General features: G+C 30.5%; 1 protein-coding gene across 6 annotated transcripts in view; it reads left to right on the top strand.

Annotated features, from left to right (window-relative positions):
- Positions 1-19,900, top strand: part of LOC145972449 (FH1/FH2 domain-containing protein 3-like) — a 166,640-nt gene that overhangs the window by 24,450 nt on the left and 122,290 nt on the right. The window contains exon 1 of one of the 6 annotated variants that reach the window (XM_083101077.1): positions 5,514-5,770. The exons of the other annotated variants lie outside the window; for them this stretch is intronic. Within the exon in view, the coding sequence (XP_082957203.1) occupies positions 5,597-5,770 (174 nt within the window). The 5' untranslated portion in view covers positions 5,514-5,596. Of the gene's footprint in view, positions 1-5,513; positions 5,771-19,900 lie in introns of those variants that run through there. 6 annotated transcript variants of the gene reach the window in all.

Genomic DNA, 19,900 nt, shown 5'->3' on the forward strand with positions numbered 1-19,900 from the left:
AGCAATTTTAGAATTATAAGATTATTTTAAAATTATAATTCTCAAAACAATTTTAGAATTATAATTTTAGAATTATATTATAAAGATACGTGTGAAATGTATAAAAATCCGTGGATTCCCGAAAGTCGTGTTCAAATTGAACACCGGCGCGAATTCAGGCAGGGTGCCACCACGGTCGAGCGCGCGAGCGCGGGCGCGGGCGCGAGTGGAGTGAGGGGGTTAGGGGGTTCAGCCGCGCGGCGGCGGCACCGTCGGCCGAAGGCGACAGGTGTCCGCGGCGCGTTCAGTGTCGCGACGGCCGCTCGCGAGGTAAGGTGTGTGTTGCGCGCGTCGCGTGTAAACGTACGTGCACGTTAACTCGAGCCGAACGTCCGTTCGTCCTCTCGTCTCCTTACGTGTCCTTTGCGCGCGCGCGCGCGAGTGTTTCCCTCGCAGGACATCGCGGATTCGCGCACGTGCGTAGCAGCGGCCACGCGCGGAAGAGGTGCGCGTTTTCATTCATCGAGACGGCGGCGGAAGTGCGCGTGTCGACTCCAAAAGGTGAGTTCCTCCCCCTCGCGCGCAGACTCCGCGCTCTGAAGGTTGAGCCGAAAGAGCGCGCGCCTTCATTTCGCAGGGCGGCTCGAACCCGGCCGCTTCCCGCCTTTCGTTCTCGCATTCCAGAGATCTCTACGCGTTAGCGATGAAAATTTTGAATGGGACTCGCGGATATTTCGGTTGAGCTTGCTCGATGATCGCGGGTGAGTAAACGATTAAGGGCACGTAGAAACCCGATCCGATATTTGGAATTCTTGTATCGGATCGAGGAGACCTAACCTACCGCGTGACTCTCGACTTTGAAACACTGCAGATGTCACAAAGAAAATATGAATAGTGCGAGGATTATTGTAGGTGTGCCAGAATAATATGCTTTTTTAATTCGTATTGTCAAAAATGTACTGTTGACACTGAGGATACACTTTCTGCCACTAACTTGATATCTTAAAGAATTAAACCATGGAAATAATTAAGATGTGAATAAATGAGAATGTCGTAGATTATTTGACCACAAGAAGAAAGGAAAAAAAAGACTTAACGTAAAATTAGAATATTTTATATTTAATATTAATTTAATATTATTATTATTAATAGTAATTTAATATTAATTTAATATTATTTAATATACTTTATATTTAATATTGAAGAGATATTTGATATGTCCAATCTTTTATTTTTTTCGTTACAAGTGCGTATTTCGTGTTTCGAAGTACACATGATCATAAATATTTTTTGTCATTGTTGTCATGTATCGGTAACCTGTTTGATGAAAATACATGTATATAGTCGACTTTTCCTTAGCAAAGGTGTTTTTTGCTATGAAACAGAAATATAAATTATTGTTTGAAAAGTCTTCTCTCTCTCTCTCTCTCTCTCTCTCTCAATAATAAGAAAGAAATATTATATTTTCCGATATATAAACTGTTTGAAAGAGACATAAATAACATTACCTTTACATTTGTGATATAGAGATTGTAAATAAACCGATCAAAATATCATACTTTAATATTTCAATTTCCAATTCTCAAGAATATTGAAATTGTTAATATCGTATTACATACATATTGTTCGACTTTACTACGTTTGACGTATCAATAAACGCGACTCATCCGATCGAAATATTTTCACGTGAATATTACATGCATATATTTGACTGGTTTATGAATCTGGATCAGTAATTTTCTAGAAATGCTACGCATTTCGGTCGCTTCTATCGTTTAATCTGCTTATTTATTTCGGAGGTTAGTTAGCGCGTACGGACGATAGGTCCGGTTCACGTTCACTGCTCCGTCACACTTTTTTTCAGTCGTTCACCTTCGGCTGTGCCTTGTGCGAAATTTTCGCGTCGACAATGTACCTCGCTTGGAAACAGACACGTTATTGGATTCGCTCGAAAAGTCGTTTATCATCTTCCAGCGAGTTGTAGTCTTGAGAGTGACAGTTCCCTAATATTTCAATATTTTTGTTTAATAATATGGAATATTAGAAAGAAGAGAGAGAGAGAGAGAGAGAGAGAGAGAGAGAGAGAGAGAGAGAGAGAGAGAGAGAGAGAGAGAGAGAGAGAGAGAGAGAGAGAGAGAGAGAGAGAGAGAGAGAGAGAGAGAGAGAGAGAGAGAGAGAGAAATTTTATATATATTTCTATGTTTGACATTTATATATAAATGTCAAACATCGAAATATTAAGTGAAACTCCAAGATATTTTCAAACAAAATAAAAAACTGATGTGTCATTTTTAGAGAGAGACTCGACGTTATGAGAGAAAACACTTAAAGAATGCGATATAGACGTATCAAAAATATAAAATGTAATCCTTCAAAAAGTCGGAAAGCCCAACTAACACCTCATGACGCTCCGAGAGGCAGATTTGTTGATTCAGGCGAGTTTGGGAATCCTCGCGAATTCGATCTCACGTCGCGATTGCATCTTGATCGTGAATCTTTCGTCGACCACAACCACGTACATTCGTATGCCACAGACTCGTTTTCCCTTCTAACACTCCCTCCCTTTCCTCGACATCTCCCATTCTCGCTCTCCCTCTTTCTATTCTTCAAGACATCCCTCTCTCTCTTTTCGTTCATTTCTCTTTCTCTTTGTTTCCTTCTTTCGATCTCTCTTTCTTTCACACACCCATTCTTTATGTCCTTTCCTCGTCTCTTTCTTCGGTTGGCAGAAGAGCTGGTTCATTTAGGAATAAGAACAATGCAAAGATGAGATGACGAGACAGGTCGGCACGTACTAATAATGACAGCTCGCGATTTTATTTTGCGCCTGGCGCCGATTTTCTTACGAGTCTATGATGTCGTAAGGGAGTCCATGATGCATGAATAAAGATTATGTCGCACATAGGCGCCGAGAATGCATAATTCGATTTTCATTGCTGAGTGAAAAAGGACAGGGGATACTGAAATGTCGGCTCTGAATTTTTTCCTTCTACAATCTTCCCTTTATCGAGTTTTTATCTTATTAAAAAATGGCAGAATACCCACGATGCTTCCCCATATATTTATATTCTCAAATTTATTATTACCGACTTATAAAATAAGTAGCGAAGTCTCTTTAACTGAAACCCGCGGTCGATAGTAATATTTTCTTCATTTTAGTATATTTAAAAGAAAAAGACTTTCTTGTGTGCGACGTAACATTTTCATGCTAGAAATAGTGCATAGTAACATGATAGCGTAAACATGTGAGAACCGGTATGCGACGCGCTTTTTCATAAGTTATAGCGAGTTCTTCCCGCGCACCCGGTATAATCGCGACATGTTACAGCGGAGATCGTAGCTGGGGATTTAGATTTTTGAAGTTCGATCGACTACAAGCAAGTTTCTACTACATTGAGTAGCTACAACATTCCATTACGTCGAACTTTGTGTAAGGTCTACTAACAGATGTGTGAATGGTACCAATACTCGGATAATCATTTTGTAGTCGAAGTAATCTTCACAGTTAGAAGTTTTGCAAGGATATTAAACTATATAATCTAGAAAATTTATTTTTTTTTTATTTTAAAAAAGAGGGAAAAGGAGAAGAGATTATTTTTAGTTTTTAAATCAATTATTCTAAAAGTCTATCGAAAGATTTATTTGCAAGCTTGAATGTAAGAGAAATAAATTAATAATAATTATAAATGATATAAAACAAGTTTGTATCATAGAATCATTTAAATATGGAATCAAATTATTAATTAAAAAACCTAAATCTAGAAAATTTAGTTTTTTTATTTTAAAAAAGAGGGAAAAGGAGAAGAGATTATTTAATAATTTTTAAATCAATTATTCTAAAATTCTATCGAAAGATTTATTTGCAAGCTTGAATATAAGAGAAATAAATGAATAATAATTAAATGATATAAAACAAGTTTGTACCATAGAATCATTTAAATATGGAATAAAATTATTAATTAAAAAATCTATATCTAGAAAATTTATTTTTTTTATTTTAAAAAAGAGGGAAAAAGAAGAGATTGTTTTTAGTTTTTAAATTAATTATTCTAAAAGTCTATCGAAAGATTTATTTGCAAGCTTGAATGTAAGAGAAATAAATTAATAATAATTATATAAATTATATAAAACAAGTTTGTATTATAGAATCATTTAATATTATGGAATCAAATTATTAATTAGAAAACCTATATCTAGAAAATTTATTTTTTTTATTTTAAAAAAGAGAGAAAAGAAGAAAAGATTATTTTTAATTTTTAAATCAATTATTCTCTAAAAATCTAATTATTGAAAGATTTATTTGCAAGCTTAAATGTAAGGCAAATAAATGAATAATAATTAAATGATATAAAACAAGTTTGTATCATATAGAATCATTTAAATATGGAATAAGATTATTAATTAAGAAATTATTAAAAAAACTTATGATGTTTTGATATATTCTTTAAAAACAAGGATATAAATGATAAAAAGGATATAAATATATAAAAACACATAATTTTTACCTTGAATGGATGAGAACATTTCCGCTGGTTTGCTGCTTTGACTTAACAAATCGATAAGCGAGTGAAAGGAAACTTGAAGGTCAATGACCGTCTGAAAACCAAGTGGTTACCGATTGCATTAACGATGATAACTGCAGTCCTAGATTATTATGATTCTAACGTTGCCACTTTCACGGGTATTTGATACGTGATCTTTTTGTCGAGGTTCCTACGTGCCTGAGAATCTTTCTATAATTGGCAGATCGCTCGGAAAATGAAAACAAGTAGATATAATAGTTAGGTAAATACACGAGATGTCATAAGTTATTATGATCCTTGTTGAGGAAAATAATAATTGAGGAAATAATAACAGGTAGCAAGAAAAGAAAGTTTAAACAAGCTATGGTTAAATATTTGCTAAAGATAAATTTTTAATTAATAAAATATATATGTTATATGATATTAATTCATATATCATATATATATGTATTAATATCATATATATTTATTAATTAAAATATTTAACTGTATCAATTATATAAATATATATGAATTAATATGATATATCATATATATTTTATATCATATATATTTTATCACGGTTTATCTGAATTTCAATTAAAATCAAAATTATTATTTATTTTAATTTAAATTAATTTCAATTATTTAAAAAATTCGAAGACACTTTTTCGCGTGATTTTTCGACATCTGTAAATTATTTGACTCAATAGAAAAAACTCCGTTTTGATAAAATATCTGATATATTTTAATATTAAGGAAACAAATTTAAATAAAAAATTTCAATTCGTTCGGATTTCGAGCAATCTGTCATTCACATATCGACGCGCTTCGAGATCTCAGCGAGGGCTAAAGGCGAGCGCGATCGGCAGCGAATGGAAGACAGAGAGTAAAGGAAGATTTTTTTCGTTTCAGCCGACAGATCGAATCGAAATAAATCGGCCGTACGTCGAACCGGTTCGTGCATCGCGTGAGTGCGTCACGGCGTGCGCACACGATTGTCGTGCGCCCGTGATAGGGGGGCGGGGGGGAGGGGGTGGATTTTATTCCCTTTTCTCATTCGGGGGACGAGGAATCGCGAACAATTTCCCGATCGGTCCCGCTGGCGGGAGGAAATGTATCGCCAGATGTTCTTCACATGCCAAGTGCAGTATCTCAACGACGTCGATCCGTTCAGTTATCCGACCCTTTATCCGGATGTTAACCCTCCGGATCACACCTTCAGCGCGACCTTGCCGCTAATCAACCAGCTCGCTGCCGTGCATCGGCTTCTTCGGGCGCCACATAGGGTAAGTCATTATTTCCGATTAATTAATATTTCGATGATCAAGAACTTCATTAAATGAGTGCCTGAGATGCAAGTACGTACCAAGGAAATATTTGTAATTATCTTTTTTCGAGTTTTTTTGACAAGCTTCAAATATGTTTTAACGTTAAAATTGAAAAACGCATATTTTTAAATGCAGAAAATAAAATTAAAAACGATTTATTTTGATATATTTGAGCCTATGCTCCAATATTATCGAAAATAAGATATACGTAAGAAGAAAAATTATCAAAAATTATCAAAAAATTATAAAAGTTTTGTAATGTAAAAAAAAAATATTCATAATAATACAATTAGATCTTACAAAATTTACAATAAATTTTAAGCTTTTAATTTCTTTAAGCTTTTAATTTCTTTAAAAATTAAAACTCAATCTCTTTTTAAATTTTAATTTCTCACAAAGTATATGCGATGTTTGCTTTTGATTTCGTAACTTTCGGATCCAAATGTTGTAGATAAAAGCTTTGCAAATTAATTAGATTGCCCAGGCATTAATTCAGCCGCTTAGCATTAATAAATTAAATTTCCGCTCTACGAAACTTTCCACTTTTTCTTCTTCCTTGTCTTTCGATTACTTAAGGAAGAACTTACTCAAGGGAATACAAATCAAGATATTGAGAACGTAAACTTTATTATGAGTAAGTTTGTAAAAAAAGAAAAAATGTAAATTGTAATTGAGAAGTTAATTGTCTCTCTTTTTAAATATATTATTTTTATCACGGGTTTTACATTATAATTAAATTTTACATATTACGTATAGCTACAAAAAGCTCTTGTTTTATAATACCAATAATTATAATATCAATAATTAAAATTACTTAATTATCAGTTTGATGTAGCAAAATATCTAACAATAAAAATCTTCAAAATATTTGATTTTAATTTAGAATACAATATATTCAGCATACATTAAACTTTATTCACTATGAATTAATTACAGTTTTCGAAGAATTTCGTTATACATCAATGCAAATTAAATTTAACATTATTATTTTATTATTATTAATTATTTAATTAATACATATCTATTATTTGACAATATTGTTATCATATTTTGCATGATTTAATAATATCGTTATCATGTTTCGCGTAACACATTTATTTCATGATTTACAGTCAATCAGAAAATTCCTTTATTTATATGAATCATGTATATTTGTATTTTGTCATTACTTCACGTAACATCACATGTTATGTAAAGTTAAAGAAAAAGCGAACGTTTTTTTATGTATTAATAGACAAATTAAATATTTGTTTCTCGAATATAAAATCGGGTTTTTAAAATGTTATTTTTCTTGCTTTGCTTTAATATGTATTTAAAAATATGCGTAATTTATATATATATATTTTAAAACGGTTATAAATTTTGCAATTCAGACTCAGTAATTCTGCTTCAGAATTATCTCTTTATATATATTTTTTAAATTTTATCTTTATGATCACATATTTATTTCATTACTACTGATGTTCACCATAAAATTTTGAATATTTTTTCTGTCATATTGTACACACGAAATTTTATGTGCGAAAGTATTTATAACTTTTATGCACATGTGTGAATTATAAAAGTATACATATAATATAAAATAGATAGATGTTTGAAATTATCGTGCTATAAAGTAATTTTATTTTTCTTTTTATAGAATAATAAATTATATATAAATTAGAATGAACAAGAAGCAATTGTTATTTTAAAAAAGTGTAGTATAAATTGACTTTTAAAGCATAATTAGAGAGTTTAAGTAATTGAATAATTTGGATATAATTTAATATCTTAACGAAGCTAGTTGTTTATTAAATTAAAAGCGATATCTCTATAAAAATATTATAAAAGTAATTTTTAAAAGCACTTTAGTATAGTAGTGCCAGGTATTGTTTATCTCTCTCTCTCTCTCTCTCTTTTTTTTTAAATATAGTAAAATATGTTAAGAAATAATATCTTAAGAAACATTTTATTTTAACATGGCATTGTTTATGTTTGATTGTTACAATTTATTAACAATTCGGAATTCTTACATTATCAAATCCTAGAGAGGTTTTTTATACAATTGGAAATTCAAAGATATAAATTGGAAGATATACATAAAACATAATTTGCCATTATCCAGTTTTATTCATCGTTTGTAGAACGCTAGGTTTATCCTTCAAAATTTATTACATTAAGAGTTTACCGATATCGAAGCAGCGCAGTCGTTGGCTCGTTAAAATAGCTATAAAGTAACTGATACTAAATTGACATTATTAAAATTGTCCAATCGGAGAAATATATATTCCCAGCATTAAACGGAAGTCATAACTTTTGCACACGTCTTCTATATGAATTGCGTTTTTTATGGTCCTTCTCCTAATCAAATATTCTCCTAGAACATAAATCATGAATAAAGAGCATTGCATAATTGTAGTTACATTTCAAAGAATTTAACAAAGAATATTAAATGAAAGAAAGATTGTAAAAATAAAACCGCGTATATTATACTTTACTTTGATTTTTTCGGCAAATTTATCTTTAATTCGTTAAGAGTGAGGTAAAACAAATATTATATGTAAAATATGTGAAATTTTTAATCTTTATTACTGTTAAAAGCAATTTTATACTCGCAAGAATTCTTATATTTATAAGGAATATTTATGCAAATGTGAAATTACAATCTTTCTTCCGGTTAACGTCGCACTAATTGCAGAGTACTTGTTACATGTATTTATGAATAACAGAATAGGAGACAATGAATGTGAAACTATGCAGGGCGAGCGTATAAGCGTTGCTCGTGTAATTTCGCCTGCAAATAATTTGCGAAATACTGGAGAAATTGGAGAACACAAGGTATAATCTTTCAGTCTTAATCCTAACTTCCATAATGCATGTGGGATGCTTGTATCCTTTGTATGAGTTGGGTAGCACGAGAGACATATTGTTGCACAGTGTTCTGAGATTTGCGTCAAACTTTTCATTTACATCATCTTAATCTTTCTCTTGTTGAAACTTAAACTGAGATGTATAACAATAAATAGTTTTATTTAATAATTATAATATTTTGATGAATTTAGCTTCGAAGCGATATTTTTGGTCAGATAATTTTAAATAAATTTGATAGAAATTTTATTTCACAGTCACTTAACAAAATATTTAATATTAAAAACTCAAAATTTGCATATAATGGTATTTTAATTAAATTTTAACTAAATTTTAGTCGAGGAAATTATATATTCGTTAGCTAATTGTTGAAATTAAATGCAAATCTCTCTCAGGACATCATGTCTACTAGTTACACATTGCGGCACGTGGTTCCTTTGTTTGCTCCATCATCGTTTCTAGGACGGTCCCTTCAAAGCCACCACTATTGTCCGTGTGTATAGCTAAATACTATTGCATTATGTTGCTTAAACCTCAACCTTCCTGACTGTACATTCTGATCTAATTATGCTATCCTGTCATAACGTTCTGCAGGACAGTTCTAGCAATGCAATCCTTTCGTGTGGTATTCGCGAAATGTGCTTTGGACAATTCAGCGGTTCTCAGCAATAGTTTTGTTGCTAATTATAATTAGTTACATTTAATCTGTAGACTGCCGAGAAAGCCACTTTTGTGGCTCTAAACAAATCTCGAAATTCTGCACAATGTATATGTTATTTATGTAGAAAAATTTTTGAAAAAAAACCACTATTTTAACGAAAAAATGCCGGCAGTCTAAAGGTTAATTTCTTGATCTAATTTTACTGGAAGAACAATTATGTCTTTTTAGGATTTATACATATTTATAAAATAAAAAAATAGAATATAAATATTCTATGTTAAAACAGAGTTTCATTTTGAAATTAGCGTAATATTATATTTATAAGACAATTAAACAAAAAATCAATTTAGATGTTTGATTTATTAGATATCGATATTTTGATAAATTATATAACGACGAACATCATTACGGAAGATTAACTGAATAACAGGCGTGTGTAACGAATCAACGTGGTATAAGTAGAGACCGTGTAACACTTTAATTCTCTCTCGCATCCTCTTCCTTATACCTTGAAGGTTTGAACGGCCCGTGAAATGTCTGCCGGCCCTCTTCGGACCCTTCTTCGGCAGTTCGCCGATGTAACGGTACATTTCAGAGTATTACTCTCTCAGAGAAAGAATAAAAAGTTCGTTTACGACCTGGGTATTATATACCTATAGGTATCTCTCGCCGATGTACCGGTTATCTCGAGAGGACAGTGGCGAGTTCTTGCAGAGTAACTCCTTCACTACTCGTTCTTCAATTTTCTTCTTTCAAACGGTGCGTCTGATCATCCCGTCTGAGCATTTTTATAAGCGCGAGACTTAGATTTTGCTTTAAATCGTGTAAATATTTTTAACATGTCAAGAATACATTATGTTATTAATTATTGCGTTAACGTTTCAATTGCAGTGAAATAACATTTTAAAATATACGACGAGAGAGATTCAAATTTATTCTAGTGTGTTGCAAATATTAATTAAAATTTTAAATTATTCTTATTTGTCGAAAAATATTTGAATACATTTTTTTATTTGCATTTATTTAATAAATTTATTCAATCTCCTGAGAATTTTTTTTATAAGTCTATGAAATTTTCATATTACATTTTGTAAAATTAATCTTCTAATTGTATCTTCTTTCTTATTCTTTTTTTTTTATAAATCTCAAATTAAATTATTATTGATATATAATGATTTAATAGATATAGTCACATTAGAGAAATGAAAGCGTTAAATACTATTGAAATGCGTTTTCGAAAATTATTTGAGAGTAATTCCTGTAAGAAATTGTTAATTGAGATAATATTATTCCAATGTTAACAATTCGCTTTAATGCGTAACAGCTGTCGAAATTGTACGAAATTGTCTCCTTTCACCTTACCTCACATTTAGACGAGGTACGATTAATTTTACGGGCCATCTCCTTTCCGCTATTTCACTTAACGTCACAGAAACGCGCGGCAAAGTTTTATGAGAAACGGAGCGCTCTATTGGATGAAAATCGCGTGAGTTCAGCGCGATTTATTTTTTTTTCTCTCCTTGCTATTGAATGGTAATGGAGAGAGTTACGATTTCGATTTATGGGCGGCGTTACACTTCAGAGCCTTAGAAATTTCGGTTTTATGATCGCGCGGCTTATCCTGCGCCACTGGCAATGGGCTGCGAAGTGCAATCACCGTCGTCGTCATGCCATCGAATAACGATACCGCAAAGAAAAAAAAACATAAATCACGTGGGACACGAAGCTTTTTTAAACGAGCTCCGGTATCGTTGCGATATCGAGTCCGCCGAGAGATTATCCGAATTCAACAGAACGTATCATTGATAACCGATTCTATGCCGCTCGGTTAATGTGGCCACAACGCCCATTGTAGAAAAATTAATCATATCTCTCGGGCTCGTAGCTGAGGCAATTTGCAGATCACATTTATAAACGTGGATCGAAGATTAAGTTAAAGAATTTTAACATCGCATAGATTATATCATTTATAATATAGTATATCATAATATCTCTATAATTCTACTTCACATGGTAATTGAAACTCTCAATGATTATATCCGTTTCAGGTTACGGAATATATTGTATTCTATCCTGTGTGTATGTGAAAATAATGATTATTTTTTATTCGTTGAAAATTATCTTCGTAGAATATAAAATATAATTTGTATATTTTTTTTCTTAGAAGAGAAACTCGTTTCTCAGTTTTGATATATATTCTCTCTTGTGTTTTTTATGAAAGTTATTTAAATAATGAAAAATGACAAATAAAAAGAAACTTGGATATAAATAAGGTTTGGTAAATAAAACTTGGATATAAATAAGGGAAAAATGATAAAAATGGAATATTATATAAATAAATAAATAAATAAATAAAGAGAGAGAGAGGGAGGGAGAAATTAAAGGGTTGAAACATTTTAGCAAGAAATGGAATAAAGATAGAATAAGGGAGGATGCAATAAAAGAGCGATATCCGCTTTAAATTGCTTATACAAATGCGCATAGGCGTATGAATCGTCGAATGAAGTCGCGTTAGTGAGAGTCTGAAGCCGTGAGAGAAGCGTGAATAACTTTTCTCGCAGCTCGCTTTTCCTCCGAAGCTTTGCCGCCGAAGTCTGAGCTCGCACGTATCCGGAGAAGTTAACTTGTCGAAAAGCAAACGGGCAAGAAAGCTGCGTTTACCTTTCGCCACGGAAACGAGGTAGAAAAGTTTTCAGGGTAACGAAGAAAAAGTAATTTGTGATAAAATAGCGCTTTCGATTCCTTCCATCAAGTTGAAATGTAAATCTCGCGGAAGAATCGTAGCTTGCGAATGTGTCCGATGAAAAAAATTTCAACTAAGCTTTCTTAGAAAAAAAACTATTAAAAATTGATTTTATGTAGAAAAATGTATAGTTGACATTTATAGATTAAGATGTTTCACATTTTTTTGTATTAAATTTTTTTATAATTATTTTTGTAGATATGTATATATTTTATCGATATTGATTGTATTTATTTTACTATAAAATTAGATGAAAATTAGGTAGAAAATTACATTGAACTTCTCGTAATATTTGAGTATGATGTCGAAAAAAAATGAAAACTTAATGAAAATAAATTTAATAAAATGCATATACATACGAAATTAATTAGAGGTAACTTACAATAGATTTTATAGATAATGCTAAACGATTAATAAAAGATTGAAAGAAGTTGCTTGTATCGATTGTCTGTACGTATGCATATGTTAATATATAAAACATAATTAATTTAAGAAGGCGTACTCTTTGAATTTATGTATCAGCAGGCACATCTATCTCGCCTACAACGAATGAGTCACGCCTTTCCCGCGTTGTGTGGAAATTTGCGATTTTCTTTATATTCTGCATAGAAATACACTTCGAAAATATAATAAATCATTAACATAATAAACTATTTGAGAAATATACATATACATAAATTTATAGCATATACTTTCAATCGTATTATATTATAGCAGAAATGTTGTATCAAAATTTGATCCCGTATTTATTTAAATTTGTTCTATTACAACCTTGTTTACAATATATTTTCCATGAGGAATTCTTTTCTCGTCCTCTTTTTTCTCTCTCGCAATAACAAATCTCGATAAAACTTCGATAAAATAATATTATTTGTGCATATTTATTTTAATAAAATATAAATAAACAAGTACATAAATATCTTTTATTACTAAAAGTAAAATTATAAAGAAGTAGTATGTTATTAGTATTTTTTAAATGAAAGATGTATAAGATTTATTGCACGATGTTTGAAGAATGTAGATTTAGGTATTTAATTAATTACGGAACTACACACACACAACGCACAATAAACATTGAAATAATTTGCATATTTATTTAGTATATTTTTGAATTATAAAAGAGGAAAAAAACATATTTTTAAATATCAAAAATAGAACTTTATTGTTAGTTGATAAATATACATATTTTCGTCATACATATATCCAGCAAAAATACAATTTTATGTTTTATGTTTTTATATTTTTGTCGCATATTATTTAGTACGTTGTCTACTGCAGTACATCGTAAATAAATAAATATCTCAGAAATAGAATTTTTTTTCAACAGATGAGTTTTATGCAGAAAACGAGAATAACGTAGTGATATATATCGCAATTGTTTTGCTAAGATTAAGCAAATGTTTTCCGAAATTTGAAGAATTAAAGTGATATGATTAATGTTTTTCTTTTCTTGAAGATTGTTATTCAAAATTGCTGAATATTGATATGCAAATTCTAAATATTAGTAAAAATTAATTAATAAATTTTAAATATATTAGTAGAAATTTATTAATGAATATTATTTAGATAATAAATATATATATTTGTATTTAAATAATAATTCTCATAATTCCTTAATTAATTTTATGCACCAGACTTAAAATATTATTAGCATAATCTCTGCATAAATATAGGAATCTTTTAAATTTCTTTGAATATTATGAATAAATTCATAATGCATCATATATTAAATGGAAACTACTGAATAATATTTCGACTATTACAAGAGAAAACAAGAGAAAAAAATAATTTCTTTTATCAACAATTTATCCCTCGAATTCCACGGCATTTGATACTTCAATGTTTGGATTTTTTAAATTTTGACAATGAATCATTGTGTCTATGCCTAAGACTTGAAAGTCATCTGAAATAGACGGTCCCTTCCTACTAATTCACCTACCTACCTACCCATCTACCTACCTACCTACCTACCTACCTTCCTACCTACCTACCTATCTCCTTGGTTACAGTCAGCTGGCCCTCGCACTTATAGGCAAGAAGAGAATGGTACAGACTTCTTTGTTGCATTCTGCCACGAATGCTCTTGCGCACGACGACGTTGGCAGTGTCCAGTTTCATTCACGACCGGCGCCGTAATTCTCGACGGAGCTGGTTTGTTTTAAAGGTATGCCGTGTGCACGAGGAACGAATTTATAATTCCACGCGCCGCGCCGTCGCACGGGATGATACACCCACGATCGGGATGAAATCTTCGTGTTGCACGTCTTCCGGCTCGTGTCGAACAACGGATTAGGGATCGAGTGCTTCTCCGCGCAAAGATATCGCATTCCGATTAAATCGCGGAATAGATAGAAACCCGCAGGCGTAAAAGTTCGTTTATTAAAATTGCGTTTACTGTGATATTTTACTCGATTTTATAGATCTTAAATCCAACAAATCTTAAGCTTCATAAATTGTTACAAAGCTGATCTTCTAAGATACATAAAATACATAAAGTATTTAAATACATAAAGTATTTAAGATTTGCCGTAACTTCTTTAAATATAAATATAGAAAGGTATACAAAATTAAATCTTTCCTTTACCTTTAAGTGTGGAATTTTAAAAATAAAATCTTAATACATTTGTGTGTTTGTTATAAATTTTATTTCGTAATTTTATCCTCTGCGGATTTTAAAATTGTATGAGTGCTCCAAAAATTTTAATTTTTTAAAATTTAAATTAACGGATTTTGAACATGTTTTTATAGTTTTAAATTTCGAAATTTCATTTTAATAATTTTGACGGTTTTTAATTATAATAATTATTTTGTAACTTTCAATTTTATTTAATTATCTAATTATTAATTATTATTACAAAAAATAAAACAAATCAATAATAACAAGGATGTATAATTTTATTACCTAATTAGCTTCTTACATTAATTCGATAAGTTGAATTAGGAAACTTCAGAAGCCAAAAAGAATTTTTTTCTGGATGGCCCGAACGGCCTTAGACCATTAATAAATGTCGCCAAAAATTCTCGCCTCAATGGCTAAAAAAATGGTATCCAAGCCAGTTCTCGATGCGAGGAGAGGGAAGAAAAAGAAAAAGTAAGAGATTGGGCAGAAACTGTTACGATGGAGAAAGGTTTTTCTTTTTGAGTGCAATGATCCATGCGACCGTCCGAGCGATAAAAGCGTTACGGCATTATACTCATATATTTTAGGAATAAGGAATTAATATTCATGAATCGCGACGAGAGAGCGAGTGAGATAGGGCTATGCGAAGAGATGATGGACAGGTTACGATCGGAATAAACGCGGTCGAGGCGACCGTTTCGAAAATGATTGCAAATTACAGATTTTCGTGCAGAGCACTCGGGTGGCGTTCATTTCACCGTGGCTGTTTGCGACCTTATTCGCGCGATGCTATACGGTATCTGAGGATCAATGACCCCTTTCGAGAACCGGCACTTCCGAAAGGTATTACCTGAAACAGCGTAATGTTTTGGATCGCGGCTGCATTTACATAATCGCGTCATAAATCTGTCGATATTTTGCTATTCCGAGCGTTTCTCTCACCTTTAATGTTGAATTCTTTCGAGCATTTCGACGCTTTCCTCTGACAATACAACAATCGTAGTTAATTAAAGTTCTTCTCTCATAGTTAGATTTATAAGAATCTTTATTTTCGCAACGATTAAGACAGAATTGTTCGAAAGTTAAATTATATCGACGTGAACCTGAATATTATTTTGCTTTATTTTTTTTACATATTATAACTATTGAAATATTATAATAAAATGATTTTATTTCTATTAATTTATAAGAATAATAAAATGAAACTCTTGAAACATTAATCAATTTAAAATTAATATTGATTGACATTAGCTATTAATTGATAGAAAGTCATCGTTATTTTAATTTGATTTAGTATTATTTATACTCAAATATTATTTTAAAATGCAAAAACGCGGGGAAACTATAATTAAATTTCGAAATTTGTTTTGTAGACTTGAAATTTATCTAGAATAATTTTCTTATTAGAAATTCAAAGTTCTTTAGAGTACATCTGAAACCTGTAGGCTAATCTATTCAGCCTTTTTTTTTTTAAATATAATATACGCATCTTAACATGTTTGCTTGCATTTGCAATTCATATTTTTATTAATGAATACATTTCTTTTGGAAAGAGAATATAAATGTAAATATTTATTTTATATAAATATTTAAATAGAAATTTAATAGAATGAGAAAGAACACAGTTATAATGATCGTCATATCAATTCTGATTTTGTTATAACTGTCCCTTTTTTCACATATAAAATCGCAAGCTGCATAACGATTTTATCAATACATTGCGAACGCGTTATATAATATTTTTCTGCAATAAAATTGTTATTTCCGAATTTCACGGTTTTGCGAACGCATTATACGCGGTTGTAGAACGAAGCTAAGTTCTTTTTGACGTACTCTGAGAAGCATTTCCGAGAGGCACAGCTTACATTTTGGAGGGAGGCGTTTCGAAAACATTTACATAATCGCTACGTAACTAAATTCTTGCACGAATCATCCGCGAATGTAAGATTTAGGTCGCTCAGAGAAAATAGTGCTCACATTTAACTATAAATTTCGCTGAGTTAACTGTGATTATTAAAAGCATTATTATTATTAAAATAGAAAATAAATATTATAAAGGCCAGATTTTAATTTAAGCATATTTATAAGAATCTTTACATATACATTTATTTGTGAGATTTGTTTATATATATATTTTCCTGATTTATAATTTTAATAACGAAATCTTATGTTATATATAAAAAAATAATATATAAATTAGTGTTGCGAAGACCTACCCATTTCTAAAGATTTTTTTTCTTTATGCGAATACTTATAACATCTATGCGCGATTTTATATTTTTTTAAATATTATGTTTTGTTAGATTTGGACTAGAAATCGTTTAGTGCAACGATTTATTACAAAATTATATTTTATCACAAATTAGTATAAGTCGATTTTTCATCTGAAAAATATTATACGTTTGCGAAATTTTTACACCATTCGAGAACAGATAAATTACGAGATTGGCTTAAATTATTCAGTGTAAGAAGATTATAAAGATAAAAATCCCGTAAAAATGGTCGACTTTTTCATAATTCTTAAAAATTATCTTTAACAATGTTTTACGCTTATATCAGGAAATAGAAATAGTCATCGTCATTTCCAATAACTTGCGAAATCTCGTCGTTCATTCGCACCATGGGCGATGTCAGTTCGGCTATGTGAAACCCACATTTCTCACGTGACATCTTTCTTCTTCTTCTTCTTCTTTGCTTGGCACTCGTATGTCCAGCATGGAATTTTCGATCCGTAAATTCTGCACGAGTCAAGAACATTGAGAGATTTATTCCCGCAATAAAGAGCATCGCGTTGAAGCGTGGTTTACGAGAGTTTCGATTCCAGCTCGAGGAAGCTTTAGGTATCCTGAAAACTTACAATTTCCGCGTTTACAAAATGAATGAGGATCATTGTTTATAAATCAGGAAAATAATTAATTAAATAATTAACAGTCGCGGCTATTCTCTCGCTTTGAACATAAACCACATATTTATTATGCGTAGGAAACTTTTTTGTTTAATCTTTTATCTCTTTGCGTGGACGAGGAATGGAAAGAATACAATTGTTTATAATAATCTTTCACATAATTTTTTCCACATATTTAGAACAAATTAATTGTTAAATAAATTTTTTTTATTCTGATTTGAGGAGACTTATTATAAATCAATCTTAAAAAATATATTTCAAACAATATACATTTTTATGTTAATTTTTGAATAAAATAATGATAAATGACATGTATATCATATATATACAGTATCGTTTCAATATTACTTCAGAAAATTTCTTGAAATATATTTTATCACAATATACATATTGAGATTAGATATATAATAGTACACAAATCAGCATGTATTTGCGCCGTTTGGCAACGAGAAGACATCTTTATCGGATATTGCTTCGATAACAATCGATACTGTATCATTCTATTCCTACGTCCGCCAGCTGTACTAGAACGATAAATTCGCGTGCCGTCGTGCACCTCGAAGCTCCACGACAATACGGGCGAATCTCGTTGCGAATTTTTCGTTATGCGCGTCGTGTTGCGAGACGTCGTTTACAACGATGGAATGAGATAGATCTCGAACGAATGGACTTCATATAACTGGTTTATATCTCGAGGGCAAAGTTCTCTCTGCGAACGTAAATGCAAGTACGCATAAAAGCGCGACATTCTGATATTTTGCATTTCTACTTTTGAATATAATTTTAAAAAAGCAAAATTCGAAATAAAATGCGACATTATGGTTTCCAAAAAAATAAGTTAATTCACTAACAAATTGTGAAGAAATAAATATTTCCAACGTAAACTTTGTAATAAAATTTTATTTTTAAAGAATATAGTTCAATTGTGAGAAGTTTGCAATTCTTAAGGAAAGATAAAATAACAATCGAAAAGGCGCCTAATTTATATTAAAAAAATAAATAAAATGGTAAAAAAAGATAGCTCTCTTTTATATATATTTTAATAAATCACGTATGTATCGAAATAAAACATTAAAATACTATCGCGAGGCAATGGACGTGGCAGTATAACAACGTTACGATATTGACGTCAAGACTAATAAAATTTCCATTCTGTTAAATGACTCCAGATGTGCTATGGGTCCAGCTTCATCGATTTAATTCTCCGAAACATTGAATGTGAAGGTCATTTTATTAATCTATCGATTGTGCTTAAAAAAAGATTGACGGACCCAATTGAGTCGAACAATTTAATCGGATAATGACACGATAATTAAATACGTATCGACGACATGTTTTTTTATTTTACTTTATCTCATTATTTTATTTTATTTATCTTTTTTCTAATGATGATTTCTAAACTAATTGTAATATAAGATTCAATCATAATAAAGAATTCTTAAAGCTTGATGGAATAGATTCTGCAGAAATTCTCTATTTCTCATGTTTTACAAATATTGCATGATAAGTTAATTAGAGGAGGAGGGGGGGTTGTTAATCTATTTAATTTTAAATAAATATCAATACATATTAATATATATATGTATATAATTAATGGCACACACACATATTGATTTCTATATTAATAGTTGAAATTATTTTTAAAGTTTATAAAGTGTATACATATAAGCATTTTTTTCCATTTTATATTGATTTTATATTTTAATTATATTATTTGATTTCATGTTTTGATGTGTATCTTGTTGGTATATTGATTTTATTTGTGAAATATCATGATAATGAAAATCAAATATTCTAAAATATAAATATAAAATATTAATATGAAATTTTTCCACTGTGCAAGATCATTAAAGTATTTTTTAAAATAAAGTATTTTTTTGGAGATTAAATTAAATTTTGAAAACAATGTGAAGAGAATTTATATTATCCTCATAGTCTTAAATGATTAAACAATATTTTAATATTTGAAGCTTATTAGAATGTTTTAAAGATAAGAAAATATATAAACCAATAAAACATTTTTTCAAATTTAACATTGAGAAGAAAAACATAATTTCTGAGACAATCTGCTTTTATTTTGTATATTTCATAAAAGAAGAAGGAAAAGAACATTCAAAAATGTAATAAAAACGGATCATGTAAGGAGATAACTTATATAAGGGGCGCAAACATGTTTCCCGGAACTCTAAATATATAATGCATGTTTAAAATACTGTCACAGCGTGATATTTCCATATTGTGAATTTCCGTATTTTTCTACACACAATTTAGATATCGCAGCGTTAATGATTTATTAACTTTATCGATCAACA

Source organism: Camponotus vicinus, unplaced genomic scaffold (assembly GCF_025532165.1).
Source record: "Camponotus vicinus isolate PSW18456_S1 unplaced genomic scaffold, iyCamVici1.0 SCAF_5, whole genome shotgun sequence".
In the NCBI taxonomy this organism is placed as follows: Eukaryota; Metazoa; Arthropoda; class Insecta; order Hymenoptera; family Formicidae; genus Camponotus; species Camponotus vicinus.